The sequence below is a fragment of the Apteryx mantelli genome, chromosome 1 (genome assembly GCF_036417845.1).
Source record: "Apteryx mantelli isolate bAptMan1 chromosome 1, bAptMan1.hap1, whole genome shotgun sequence".
NCBI lineage: Eukaryota > Metazoa > Chordata > Aves > Apterygiformes > Apterygidae > Apteryx > Apteryx mantelli.
This window is the reverse complement of record NC_089978.1, coordinates 164,709,202-164,723,457: the sequence shown is the minus strand read 5'-3', so window position 1 is coordinate 164,723,457 and position 14,256 is coordinate 164,709,202. Positions and strand designations below refer to the sequence as shown.

At 53.3% G+C, this 14,256-nt stretch overlaps 1 protein-coding gene across 7 annotated transcripts; it reads left to right on the top strand.

Moving 5' to 3' along the window:
• The first annotated feature begins 55 nt into the window (after positions 1-55).
• Positions 56-12,329, top strand: BAIAP2L2 (BAR/IMD domain containing adaptor protein 2 like 2). 7 transcript variants are annotated; one of them, XM_067309739.1, is made up of 14 exons: positions 56-263; positions 1,255-1,330; positions 1,615-1,701; positions 2,886-2,947; positions 3,587-3,658; positions 4,291-4,407; positions 4,831-4,977; positions 5,447-5,599; positions 5,877-6,015; positions 6,784-7,006; positions 8,152-8,223; positions 8,570-8,750; positions 10,719-10,759; positions 11,551-12,329. In XM_067309739.1, exons 1-14 carry the CDS (start codon positions 225-227, stop codon positions 11,624-11,626), a joined length of 1,485 nt encoding a protein of 494 aa, XP_067165840.1. In that variant the 5' UTR covers positions 56-224; the 3' UTR covers positions 11,627-12,329. The 7 variants fall into 7 exon arrangements, with proteins under 7 accessions (XP_067165840.1, XP_013803370.2, XP_067165856.1 ...); XM_013947916.2 differs by having other exon boundaries at positions 5,874-6,015; XM_067309755.1 differs by lacking the exon at positions 1,615-1,701 and having other exon boundaries at positions 57-263; positions 5,874-6,015.
• Positions 12,330-14,256: the final 1,927 nt, after the last annotated feature.

Genomic DNA, 14,256 nt, shown 5'->3' with positions numbered 1-14,256 from the left:
CATCCAGAGATCAAGTTCCAACCTCCTGGCTGGTGAATTATTAACTCCAGCAGTGCTCTCTTCCCTTTGTAGCATGTATGTGTCTTCCTGCTGTTGTGCCTTGCCAGTGACTGACTCTTTCCATCCAGCTGGCACTGCGGAAGCAGGGTCCTCTGTGCCAGTATAACACCTCACGCTCTCCTTCGCTCCCCACTTCTGTGCGGGAGAGGAAAAAGGCTCAGGAGATGGAGCTGTCCTACAGATCCACCATTTCCATCTATAAGGTGAGTCCTGGCACCAAAGGCTGCTCCTGGCTGCCAAGGGGAGATGCGCAGTCAGGAGGAGGAGAACAGTTTTCTGCGGAAGGCTCCTATGGATGGATGGATGAGGGCTGGATGCCTCCTTGGGCAGAACTGGAGCAGCTCCTGCAGACTGCATTTGAGAACAGATCACTGGCAGAAGGGAAGTGTGGTGTAGGTCTTAGGGCAGATCCAGGAAGAAGCTGGGCAACCTGGATGGTTTGGACACAGAGCATGTTTAGAAAGGGTAATATGCCTGCATTGCCTGTACTAAGCAGGAGTTAAGTCGGCTGTTTTCCCCTGTGCTGGAAGGAGCAGTCGGATCTCACTGATGCTTCCCTGTGCACATTTGTGCTCCAGCAAGGTGGTGAGGTCAGGGAGAAGGCGGAATTCCTTATTTCAGCCTCTAATCTGTTTTGTGCAGCAAATAGCTGCTGTGTTGTGGGCAATAAACACCTTTGACAAATATGGCAGATAAAAGCTGAGATACTTGTTTAAAACAGTCCATCCCTTCTTTTATCAAGCTCTTGAATCTGGTGGTGCAGCAAACCCTGTGCAGGAAGAAGGCACTTTCATCCCTAGATAACAAGTGTGGGCCATTGCCCAAGCAGACTCAGGGGGGAAAGGTTGCTCTCACAGGTCCCCTTGCAGTTAACCCCCATCTGTAGTGAGCATGGGGAGATGGAGTGGGCCTTGGAAGAAAGGCATCTTCAGGTGATGACTTGGCTCTTCAGCGAGTTACCTTGCCCTCTGGCATTGCTTTGCTCCTGGCTGTCTGGAGAGGACTTGGGGCAGCCAAAGGTCTTAGTTATTTCCAACACAGGGGTTGAATTTGCATGCGGCCATCCATCGTCATGGCTGAGGGAGCTCCCTGGGTTCCTGCTGGACCCAGCTGAACCACAGCAGGAGAGCATCAGCCTGCTGAGGTCTCTGGAGCATGGGTAAGACTGATATTAACCTGCTTCTGCTTGGCCAGAGTATCCTGGAACAGTTCAACCCTGCACTGGAGAACCTGGTATATCTGGGGAACAACTACCTGCGTGCCTTCCATGGTGAGTGGTGTCCTGCACGGCCCAGGCCCAAGACCGTGCTCCTATGTCTGTCCTGGGCATCCTCTGTGCATCAGGAGGGGCCACCGTCACCTGGGGCAAGGCCACCGGTCTCCCCTTGCAGCATGTCCTGGGCTGCTCTGATGCACTTCTCTCCTGCTCCAGGACCTATTGCCACTGTTAGGTGCGGAGGGGGAGAGATGGGGTGGCCCCTGTGCACTGCTTGTTGGGACTGGTGATGCTGAGAGGCAAGCCATATCCTTACCTCCCCGCTCCTCTCCTTGCAGTGTTATCTGAAGCAGCTGAAGTCTATTTTAAAGCAATTGAGAAGATTGGGGAGCAAGCGCTGCAGAGCTCTACCTCGCACGTGCTGGGTAAGGCTCTCCCAGCTTGCCATCCCCTGCCCTGTGATGGGCTACAGTTAAATTCTTTGGCATTGCCCCTTAGCTTCTCCCTTTCCAGGTGTGTGTGTGTGGGAGGAAGACAGATCCTTTGCATGGTGGCCCACAGTGCCAGGCCCTGTCCAGGCAGTGAGAGTCAGGTTTATTGTGTGGCCTTGAAAATCCCCCTAAAGCCCAGCACTCCTCCCATGAGATCAGTGACCGGGCCCAGCTCCTGGGAAAGGACCTCAGTGATGGACCTGCTGCAGAAACCAGTCCTTGCCAAATCAGCCTGCCCTGAAAGTTGAAGTTTTCTCAGAGGAACCATTTTCCTCCTCCTTGCAGCTGTGAGGGAAAATTTTGAGAGTATGGACTGGCAATAGCTGATAGAGTACTGTCTTTTTCTGAGCCTGCAGCCAGCTGAAACGGCAACTCAGATTTGAGGCACTTACATTCAGTGGTGCCATCTCATTCTGAAGCCTAACGATGGCTGCTAAAAATATGTTTGGGGGAACTGTTTACTGCTGAGCATTTTAGCAAAAAGCTTCTGGCAAGATACATTCCTCCTGCAATCTCTTACATCATCTACACCATCCAAGTTGTTCCTCTGCTTCCTGTCATGAGTGTCTTCCTTTCACAATTTCAAATACTAACACTGGTGAATCAGGGCCAAACATAGCCTCGGCAATGAGGAGAAGCACAGGCAGGTGCAGTGCTGCACCTGCTCTCTGTAGTAAGGCCAGAACTGTGCATTGCATCTGAGGTACCAGTGGGGGCAGAAAGGGGATCTGTGGAGGCCGCGGCAGTGGGGAAATACAGCACAGCCTGCCCAGGTATCCAGAGACCATGGCAGAGCCTAGTTTGCATGTTGGCACCTTGGCCTGCAGCAGAGCACTGGTCTGGGAACTCCCTGGGCTATAGTATTCCCATGTTGGCAGTAACTGAGGCCTGGAGATCAGTGCCAGAGCCAAGCCCCAGGAAGGATGGCTACAAGCCTCTCTCAGGGAGCAGAGAGCAACGTGCTGCAGTATCTGTTGGACTTTCACACCTGTGTATCAGTCTGCTGAATCTCATGCTGCTGGCAGGGCCCCATAATCAGCCACTTTGCTCTACCTCTGTGGGAGCACAAGGAAGTGGCTGTGGTATTTTTCCACCCTTTCCTCTCTCTTTCCCTGAAGGTGAAATTCTGATGCAGATGTCCAACACGCAGAGACTCCTGAATTCCGATTTAGAAGTTGTGGTGAGTGTCTTTCCTGGGGGCTAATGCAGGTGGGGGAGAGAAAAACATCCTGTCCCACAGATTGCCAGCTTGTGCCCAGATTGCCCCATCTCCTGCCCTCTCACATGCCTGCCAGCAGGTGCCTGCCTCCCCACCATCCCTGATGTACCTGACAGAGGTGTGCTATGGAGGTGGCATGTACAGAGCCTGGCTGTTGTTCAATTTTGGGGCTGTCTGGGAACTGTCTCCACCTCTCCATGGGCAAGAGGTGGTGGGTGCGCAGCAGACTGAGTAATGTCTGGCTCTGAGGATGAAACATGGCTGTCTGCTCTTTCTTTTGGTGGCACTGGTGGGACAAATAATGGATGCTAACCTTTCCTGACAGCTGCTGTTTGCTGCTTGTGTTGAAGCTCAGGGACTAGTGGTCTGGTGGGTACTGAAATGGCATTGCATGGCATGCTGTGCAACCCCAGGCTGCAGAGCTGCTCCACTGGAGCCATAATGGTAGGAGATGCACATGTCTGGCCTCTACCTGGGGACTGGAGTTGGGCAGCGAGAGTGTCGCTGGCTCTGTGGGATTTGCAGAGCCACCCCATGCTGTGGTGCATGTAAGACCATACAGCAAAGGGATGAGCTTGATGGCTCTTTTGCCTCTTCCAGGCTCAGACCTTCCACGTGGACTTGCTGCAGCACATGGAGAAGAACACCAAAATGGATGTGCAGTTCATCAGTGTGAGTGATGAACTCCCTGCCTCAACTCTGCTCATTTCCCTCTCCCCTCAATCCAACAGCTCTCGCTTGAGCTCCTGAGGTGTTTCCCCGGCTTTCTAGGACAGGAGTTAGGGGGAACTTCTCTCCATCTCCCCTCGTGGGCCATACACCCCTGGTCTGGCTGAGGATGGAGGGCTAAAGAGGGCAGGTAACTGTTTGTGCAGTGGGACTTTGTGGAGTGCTTCAATGGGGCTGAGGCACTTGGCATCCTGATACCAGAGCTCCCGACTTTTCCAATCTCTGCATGGGTTTGGGTCCTGTATGTTGGCCTATGCCATTGTGGCCAGACTGGCCATACTGGCACATGGTATCACAGAGGGAGAGAAAGGCCTGGGGGCTTGCTCCCAGTGTGGCAGGAACTGAGAGCTGGTTCTTGCTCCTTCATCTTGAGGCTCATCAACACTGTAAGACCCTTGAAAATAAAGAGGAAAGAAAAGAAAGAAAGGGGGCTGGACTTTTTTTCAAGAGATCCAGGTGATGCCTGCTTTTGGGGGGGCACCAAATGTTTAATCACCCATCGGAGTGGGGCTCATGCTGTGTCACAGTGTGCCTGGGACTCTGGTTCCTCACTGTGCCTGGTTTCTCTGTGGCAGGAGAGCCAAAAGCAGTATGAGCTGGAGTACCGGCGTAGAGCCACCAACCTGGATAAGTGCATGGCAGAGCTGTGGAGAATGGAGAGGGCCCGTGATAAAAATGTACGGGAAATGAAGGTGAGCTGTGATTGCAGCAGGTGGAGTGGAAAATGAATTTGATGATTCCTCTGGAGCTAGGGCTGATTTCTGAGCAGCCTCGTCCTTCCTTGGAAGCCAATGGGTTTTGTCCTGAAGTTCAAAAGACAGTGGGTTTATTTGAAAAGGAGGAAACTCCTTTTCTGCAGCATGTGGCTGACCTGTGGAACTCATTTGTGCAGGATCTGCCAAGCCTTTACCTCATTTAGCAAACTTCAATGTGCAAGGACCTGGTCCCTGAGACTCTACCCTGGCCCCTCTGTGCTGCTCCAGCACTGCAAGTAGACTGGGAAGCTGGTAGACGTGACCACCCCTTTCAATCCTTCCCCTCCCGCATGCCTAGATGAGTTCACTGCCGGATTTATGCTGACCCCTCCCTTCCTCCCTCTTTCCCTTGCGGCCCAGGAGAACGTGATACAATTGCGCTCAGAGATGCAGGCGTTCATCTCTGAGAGCCAGAGAGCTGCTGAGCTGGAAGAGAAACGCCGATACCGCTTCCTGGCTGAAAAGCACCAGCTGCTCTCCAACACCCTCCTCCAGTTCTACAGCAGGGTATGGCCTTGGTGTTTGGGGGGCTGAAGGGGGCACGCAGGCAGGAGGACCTTGGGGCTGGGCAGCCCTGTGGGCAAAGGCAGCGTCTAAGCATGGTCTGGGCAGAAAACTATTTCATTTCTTGCTGTGGAGTGCAGGCTGACTGTACTAGGCTGGGGGAGAACACCCTGGGGCTGGGGTGGAGGGCAATGATAGGGCTTACATGGGGTTAGTTGAGTGTGTGAGTGATGGGAGAGGGAAGGGTGATGTAGGCGCCTGTGGCAGCAAGCCATCTTTGGGACCACAGGGTCTTTACTGGAGGGTAGCGTGCTAGACACTCACTCCTGTGGGGTTTTGCTGAGCCGCTCCCACAAACCTAATTGTAGAAAGGCATGGTCCCTAATTTAATGCATGTGTCAGCCCTTGGTTCCCTCTGTAGCTGTTCTTCCCCAGACCTTCAATCACTGCCTTTTTCTCCCTCTCTTCCCAGGCCCGGGGCATGATCCAGAGCAAGGCGCCACAGTGGAAGGAGCAGCTGGAGGCCAGCCGCAACCCCTTGAGCAGCCATGCACAGGGCCTCCTCACTGCCTCCCATGGCCAGGGCTATCCGTTGGGCCGGCTCACCCCCACCCACCTCGAGATGGTGAGTGTGCAGACAGCCCCCACCTTACGGGTGATGAGGCTGGAGCTCCCCCTTCCTAGCTGCAGGGCAGAGGCCAGGCCCAGTCCTTGGGACAGGAGGTACTTGGTGCTTGCAGCCTTTCCTGGACAAGAATCAGGGAAGCGTGTGTCTGGGCTGCAATGAGGGAATGTGCTGGGTTTTGTTTTCTGAGAAGGACTAGGTATATCTCAGAGCCTCTCTCTCTGAGGATGACATATCCTCTATGGAATTTGCATTTGACTTCCTCTCCTTCCAGCAGCCCCAGAGACCCCTTGAGGATTTTGTTTCTCCCATGACTGGGAGTAGATCCAGTGTCTTCTCTCAGGAGCCTTCAGAAATGAGACTGTCTCCTCAACCAGAGCCCCCCAGGCAGCCCTTGCAAAGGACACCATCAGCCGGTATGACCCAAGTTCAGCAGGAGTAGCACTGGGGGGAAACGGTGCTTGGGTCTCTCTGTGAACTGCCTGGGTTGGGTTTGAGAGGGATCACAACTCTCCATCAGACCACCGAGAGGCTGACCGAACTGGGGGGTGCTGAGCTCAACCCTTCAGAGCAGAGTCCATCCGTGACAAGGCCAGGTTCCCCGGCTGGGTGTGTGAGAGGTGGAGAACCCACAGATGTGCAGCCTTCAAGGCTCCCTGGACCAGGATGGCTGGTTCTCAGTGGAGTTTCTTTTTGGAAATGTGTATTGCCTCAGTGCTACTAGATTAAACGTTATTTTGCCCTACAAAACCCATCCAGTTACCTCATATCTTACCTGCTTTTTATTCATGACAAATTTCAGTTTGAAGTGTTAAAAAACAAAAAAGGGAATGGGGATGGGAGAGGAGGAGAGGAAAAAATGACCCAAATTCCCAGCTGCTCTAGCAGGACCGGGAAGCAGGCCATCAGCCAGTCACTGTAGCAGGCAGTGCCTGTGCCCTGGATGTTCAGCCAAAGAGGGCATAATGCAAAGCAAGTGGTTTTCAGCATGAGTTGCTTTTCTTCTCAAGATGAATGTTTAACCCTGTCCCATGCTGTGCCCTATTTTCTCCCCCAAGAGAAGACCTATAGAATACCCAGTAGATTAATTACTAGATTGGGGAAGTGCTGGTCCTTTCCAGGCAGTGTGAGTCTTGCAGGAGGATGCTGGACTTCAGCCAGACCCCTCTGATACTTCCCCCCAGGTTTGCTCCCTACTGGCCGTACTTCCCGTTCTGGTTCCTTTGGTGAAGGCAGCAGCAGTGAAGGCAGGAGAAGAAGCAACATGGTGAGAGTACAGGCTATCGTACCCCATGGAACGGGTACCAACCGGACCCTGCTACGGTTTGACCTTGGAGATGTCGTCACAGTGCTGATCCCGGAAGCACAGAATGGCTGGCTGTACGGCAAGCTGGAGGGCTCATCCATGTAAGTGACTTCTGTGCTGTAAATTGGTCCAGCAGGCTGATACAGACTTGTCAGGTCTAGAGCCTGGGGACTTAAACATGAAATGGTCTCCCTCCTCCTCTCCCAGTGAGACCTGTGTTGCTGTGTCATGCTCAGCATTTCTGCCATGCCATGACCAGCCTGAGTTGGTTGTACTTAGCATGGGGGCTCTCTGAGCTGAGGAGAGGTGGTGGGACAGGGTGAAATCAGGATGTGCTGTCTGAGAAGGCCCTACGAAGGCTAGGTAGAAAAGCCAGGGACCCAGTGACCCCCTCCAGTCTTGCATGACTGAGTGACTCCTGTCATGGGACCCAGCTCAGGGCCGTGACCTGCTGGAGTTACCTGAGAGGCATGCTGTTTCTCAGTTCACTTGGCAGCTGCTGCTGTACCCTCCAGCACAGACAGTATACGGAAACTACTGCACCCAGCATTTACTGAATTACTCCCCAGCTGTGCTGCTGGCCAACACCTCTTTGCCAATCCTGCTGTTTCACATGGGATTTATGCATCATGCTCTGCAGTGAAGTTCACGCTTGGATGCAAGATGAACAAGAGCAGCCTTTCTTTTGGAGGGTTTCTGGGGTGAAGCTGCCTTGCCCTTGGGAGAAGGGGATTTTTCGAACCTTCCTTGTGTTCTGGGCTTGGGTCCCTTGTGATTGCTTACAGTCAGATTGTCTCTCCCTGGACTGTGCTAATGTTGCTTCCAGAAACAGTGATCTTGCCCAACCCTTGAGATAAGCAAGCCCTGCTCCAAGCACGCATAGAAAACCCCAAAGGAGGCTAGAGGAAGGCCAGGCTATCAATCAGCAGGGCATTTTCCTTATCTGCCTTGGTGAGCAAATATCTCTGTGTTTGGTTATTAGTATTCCAAGTGCTGAAAGAGATGCTATCTGCTAGACACAGGACAAAGGTCTTGTTGGCTTCTCTAGAACTGTCTTGCAATGACCCTGAACCCTATCTAGGGGTGAAATGCATGCTGAAACACTATCACATGTTGTAGCTGCTGCAGCAGCAGCACAGTTGATGTGTGGGATGGGTGCAGATCAGTTGTGCTGGGCAGCTGGATTTGAAGAACCACAAACTGTGGTTGCCTGGAGCTCATTATCTTCTCTGTTTCCATGGCCTAGATGCGGTTGGTTCCCTGAAACTTATGTCAAGCCTCTGGAGGATATGAGGGGCTTGGAAGAGCCAGCCACCAGGTAATGAGAGCAATTGGCCAGGCAGGAGCTGAAATGCCTCCTTGTTGGTCTGTCACACCAGTGGAGTGCCTGTGGGGGGTGTGCCTGGTGGAGAGCTACAGCTCCATGCTGGAGCATTTGCAGATGGCCTCACAGGCCATGCCCTAGAGATCTCACAGGCTTACCCTAGATGACTCCACCGACGTGGGCAGTATCCTCTCAAACGCTTTTGCAGCTGGGTCAGTCCAAGCTGTGTGCATTTTCTTCTGAGAGGTCCCATGGAGACAAGCCATGGCTAGCACCTGTGCTGACTGTCATTCCCTGCTCTACTTTGACTCTCACCCCACTGTCTTCTCTTCTTGTTCAGGTCCTTCCCGCTCCGAAGCAGTCACAGTATGGATGACATCCTGGACCGTCCCAGCACTCCTTCCTCTAGCAATTACTGGTCTGCCACGGCCCAGGCCTGTTTGCCGAGCCCACCTCCCACCTCGGTGGGTATCAGCAGTCACCAGAGCAGGGTGGCGCCCCCAGTTGGTTCAGATTCGAAGGTGAGTGTGGGAAGGGTGACCAGTATGTGTGGAGGCAGACATATCTTTCCATCAGTGCTGACTTTCATCCTTCAAGGCACACCTCTTCTGTGTAAGCCTGTTGAGAAAGAAAAATGCCTTCCAAATGTTGGTGTGTGCCCCTCCTCCCTTCCTGAGCTGAGGGGTTCTGTTAGTCCTACTCTCACTGGCCTTTCTTGCCCAATCTGTGTCCTTGTTCTGGTGGCCCCTGACAATCAGCATCATGTTGGCAGATCCTCTGTGCCTGGCTACCCTCCCCTGAGGACTGCTTTTGTGGCTGTGCCCCTCTTATTTCTCTCTCTTTTTGCTCACCAGGGGCCCTTCAGTTCACTCCTTTTCTCCATGATCTCCCAGCCTGATTTCTGGTGGCTCCGGGGCAGCAGCTCTTTCTGCTAATAGTAGGACCATGGAATGATCAGGCTGGACTGGGGGAGGGTGACCAGCTAACAGAGATGCCATCCTTCTCCCCTCAGAGAATGGAGAGAGGCCTTGCAGGGCACCTCTTCCAAGTTCAAACAAGGGTCGGGTTGGGTGAGGGCAACCAAGGATGGGAAGGACTGACTCTGAGCTATGCCAATATGTGAACCTCCAAGAGAGGAGGAGTGATTATCAAAGCTGCTTTGAGGTCATAGGTGGGATAGAGAAAGAGCTAGGGGCAAAGACTGAGAGCACAGCCATATTAGAGTCTTGGAACAGGCAGTCTCCAGTCCATGACTTACGCATGGCATAATGGGTAGGAAACCCTCCACCTATCACTGCTCCCAGCCATGGGGAATTAACTGGTTAAAGCTGAGGACGTGAGGGAGAGCAAAGATGGTGCTGCCCACAGGATGTTACTTGCTCAGTCTCATAGAAGGCTGGAAACCCTCCATCCCTGGTCACTGGTTCCAAGTCAGTGCGAGGCTGGAAGCAACCGGATGTCTCAAAGGACTGAGAAATGCAACATTTAATTGTTCTCTTTTTTCCCTTCACGTCTTGCACTGCAGCTTCAGGAGGCTTTGGGCTGTACATTTTGGAGGCCCTTTAGGTCAATAGTGACCCTCTAGGTCACTGGTTGCCATCTGGCCCCCGGAGTAGGGTGTGGGGACAGATCTAGGGTGGAGCAATGAGATGTGTGGAGCCTGCAGAATACAGTGGCAGAGCAATTTAGCCTCATTAGAGGTTTGGAAAGTCTGAGCCTTGCTCTACACTTCTGCCCAAGACATCCTCCAGTCGAGCTAGGAACAAATAGGTCTATGTTTGACTTCCCAGATGGAATAAAGGTAGCCACACATGGCCTTCTGGTGTGCCACCAGCTACAGAAACTGCTATGCTTTAAAAGGCCATCACAACTGTCAGTGATCCCTCACTACATACTGGCCAAGGATAAGGACCGCAGGGCTCAGCTCTGTCTTTCTCTGGCAGGTTGGTCCACGTTTGAGCAATGTGTGGTGTAGAGTAAGGTGTTTGTGCAGTGTAGCACTACAGTTCTTAGATCTCTGTGGATGAAGGAAGCCTGTGAGGGCACTGAAGATAAATGCGTTACCAGGGTGTGCGTGCAGTCAGGGGGGCATCTCTGGCTGTGCTGGCAGGGTGAAATGTAGATCAGACTGCCTTTGTTTGCCGTGCTCTTCAGACATGACACTTTTGTGATCTGAAGCATCTCCTTTCTTCTCCAAGACAGAGGGGTGGTGTCCTAGGGGAAGAGGGAAACTGTGGTGTAGGGACCACCCCCCACCACAGAACTCAAGGTATTTGTTATATCCAGCTGTGAATTGTGGGATTATGCAAAGTGTGAGTGAATAAGGAGTCAGAGCCCTGTTAACAGGACTTGGGCTCCTAACTCACTCAGGTGTTTTGTAAAATCTTCCTTCATGTGTGTGGTGTCTCCTGTCCAATTTTTATCTCTCCCTTCTCTTCCCCACCCCAGATACCCCAGATCACTCACTGTTGCCTTTCTTTTCACTGTAGAAATCAGGAGTGTGGGACCAGCCTCCTGAACTCTTCCCACGGTAAGTCAGGCATGGGACTGAACTCTGGGAGCAGTAGATAGGGTGGCATCATTACTATTATTATTTAATCTGTTGGATTACCAAATGTGGGAGGAGCAGGGAAGTGTCTGGAGGAAAGCCAGTTCCCATCTTCCAGGACAGAAGGGAAAGGTGGGCCATTCTAGCCTCTGCTGGCTATTAAGGTGTTCTCCCACCTCTGGTACTAAGAGGTAGGAAAATCCTGAGATGGCCAGACCTGCAAGTTCCTTCCTGCCCTTTCTGGAAGAGCCAGAATAGCAGCTCACAGCCTGAACATAGACCAAATTGATTTATACAGCTCTGCCTACTTGGAAAGGGCTGAGGAGACCTGAGGCTTTTAGCCTTGATGTGTCACGTCTATGGATGAGACTTGCCATAAATTTCTGCTTTCCTTTCCCCCTGCAGCCAGGCTGGAGTCTTCATATGTTTCCAAAATGGTTCTGTGGCCTTTTTCTGCTCCCTGGCTTCTCGCTTGGAGGATCAGGGGCCAGAAGTGTAGAGAGTGCTGCTGCAAGGGACAGCCTTATGCTATTGTCCCTTCCTCATGACATGACCACCCCAGAGAAAGGACAAGGAGCCCAAGGAACAACCCTGGAACTTGCATCAGGGTGTGTTAATGAGGAAGAAAACACACTCGGCAACCAGCTTTACCTCACCTTCTTGGCATGGAGGTGGCAGGCTGGCAGCACTAAATAGCCTTTGCTTGGTTGGCAGGTCCCCTGCATGGTCTTTCCAGATTTTCTGATGGTTGCCTATTTCCTTTTCTCTTTCAGAGGCACCAACCCATTTGCCACAGTCAAGCTGCGCCCCACAATCACCAATGACCGCTCGGCACCCATCATCCGATGAAGCAGGGCTGCAGAAAGCAGAGAATTGAGCAGGGAAGGGGAAGGCGTAGAAGTGACCTTTGTGAACCCAACTGGGCAGCAGCTTAGTGCTGTCACTCATGGAGTAACCTCTTTCTTCACCTCCCTTCCCTCTCGGATACAGGGATCCGCCTCGCCTGACTGTCTGGCATGCTTTAGCCAGCAATAAGCCCTTGCTGCTCTCTTTGGATTGCCCTCCTCTGTGTGATATTATTGTACCTGAGTGGAAGAAATCTGATGGTGCTGGTGGCCCAAGAGAGGGGATGCTGGAGGTCTGGGAGCTGGAGGGATAGATGAGTAAGATCACCTGTTGCATGGGGCAGCGCATGCAGGAAGACAGAGACAAAGCTTTGCTAGCCCTGCTGTGGCCAGAGAAGGGCACTCATGGGATAGTCCTTTTGCTATTAGAAAATAAACCCTAGGGTGAGGTGATTGCTAGAAAGGAGCCAGAGATTGGGTCTAGCTGAATGGATCTGCAAGCCCAGCTCTTTGCTCTTGGCCCATTTAGTAGCTAAGTCATTTTATAAAGGCATCTACCCCCTTCTCATCTGCTGCTTGACCCCATTTCTGTCTGGGCAGCCTCAGGGGCAAGGCGGTGGGCAGTGACAGGGAGCCCAGCTTCCTTGCCTTGCTTTCGTTTGGCTGTAAAGAAGGCCTTCTTGAAATAAAATGAGGAATGCTGCTTCTGTAAGTGTCCCAGCGACTGCAGCCATCGCCTTGGCTGCCGTAGCAGGAGGAAAACCAAGCCCACAGCCGCTGTCAGAATAACCCCCAGTGGTGAGACCGCAGCCCCCATTGGCGTGAGCTGAGTTTTAGCAGAGATGCGTGTGGCTATTGTGCAGCCCAGCCCTGAGGGCAGGTGACCCGCTGAAGGACCATGCTTTAATTTCAGCGAGCCCAGGCCTTTTGCCCCTCTGCTCCTTTACTTGGGGACTGGGAGCCTGTGCTGGCCCCAGCCCCCACCATGGTGGCCCTCAGCCCTCCTGCACAGGGGCTTTTGCCTTCTCCAGGGGCTGCCGGCATGGATGTGGCAGATGCTGAGAGGCCTACGTGACCCGCAGCTGGCTGCCACCCTGTGCTGTCCTGCCACTGGAGGGCAGCAAAAGCTCATTTCTTGGCGTAAAAGGTGCCCCCCCCCCCCCCCCCCCATGTCTGGACTGCTGGTAGGCCTCAGGCAGGAGGGCAAGGCCTGGCAGCCATCTTCTCCTCACCGCTCCACAGGGCTGCGTGCTTCAGGGGTGCCCCAGGCTGGCTCCTGGTGTGGCGGGGAGGTAATCATCAGGGAGGAAAGCGCTCCCCAGACTGGGCACCCATGGAGTCCCCTCTGGCCAGGCCATGGCACTGGGGGGCTGCCCCACAAATGCCATGTTGGGGTAGTGGGAGCCCTCACGAGAGAGGTGGTGTAGGGGCTGCAGTGACTGCTTTAGCCCATTAGCCTTATTAATAGAAATTAAACCCCAGATGCCAGCTCTCCAAAGCCCGCACATGCTCCCCTCCCTGCGCTGCGTGCACCCCTTTCCCGCCACCAGGAATGCATGGTGGGGTGCACGGGGCAATGTGGGGGCTGCTGGCGCTAAGAGGCTTAGGGGATTATAGTGGGGACCTTTCACTTCTGGGACTTGCGCACACTTGGGGTTAGATCCTACCTGTGGGCACAGCTAGGAGGAGTCCCGATCCATCTGAGTCCTGAAAAGAAAACAGGTTTCTGCATGTGTGGCGGGTGACTGACTCATCCCTGGCCAAACACGGACCCTGACCTGGGGCTGTTGCCTGGCAGCTGCTGAGGATTTTTTTTTATTATTATTTTTTTTTTAATGGGGAAGGTTTAGTGAGTGTGTTGAACCCTGCTGATTGCCGTGGGGCAGGCTGTTGGGGGAGGAGGGCCGTGATCCGACTGATGCTCCTGAATGCAGCGAGGGAGTCCTGGGAATGCCATGCTGTCTGCCCCCAAAAGCAGATCAGCTGCATCTAACCCCGGCTGGCCCTACAAGCCACCCATGATGGCACTTCCTCAGCCAATCTGCCTTTCATCTCAGTTTTGCTGCCTGCTGGGCACACATACTGCAGCCTTGACCGAGCTGCCTTCTAGCAGCCAGCTAGGGAAATGACTTGAGAGTTTCAGGTGTGCCTTAAAAGCAGAGAGCTTGAGGAGACCGTAAAAAACCAGCTGCCTTCCTCCTTTTTTCCTCTTACTAATGTAGAGGCCTGTTTTGCACTCAGGACTGTGATATTAAAGCAGTGATTCCCTGCTGCAGGCGCAGCTCCTTGCTGCGTGCTACCTCGTGTCCTCTGCTGCAGCTCTTCCTCGACGTGCCCTTGTCCGCTGCTACTCCTGCCCTGCCACCTCCTTCCCTGTGCCCCTCGATCCCAGCTTGACAGTGGCTTTGATTCATCACGGACATCCCCCCAACCCCTTCCCTTCTCCGCCCCCTCTGTGAATCCACCTGCTGTGAGCCAGTGCTGTTCTGGTGGGGCAAACTGAGGAGCCCCTTAGGCAGGCTCCTGGCTGACTTTCGGAGCCAGGCAGTGGGATTACCAGGGGATTCGGGCCGAGGCAGGCAGCCACCTTATTCCCATTGGCTGGAAAAGCCTCTTAAAAGTAGAGAAGTGCTT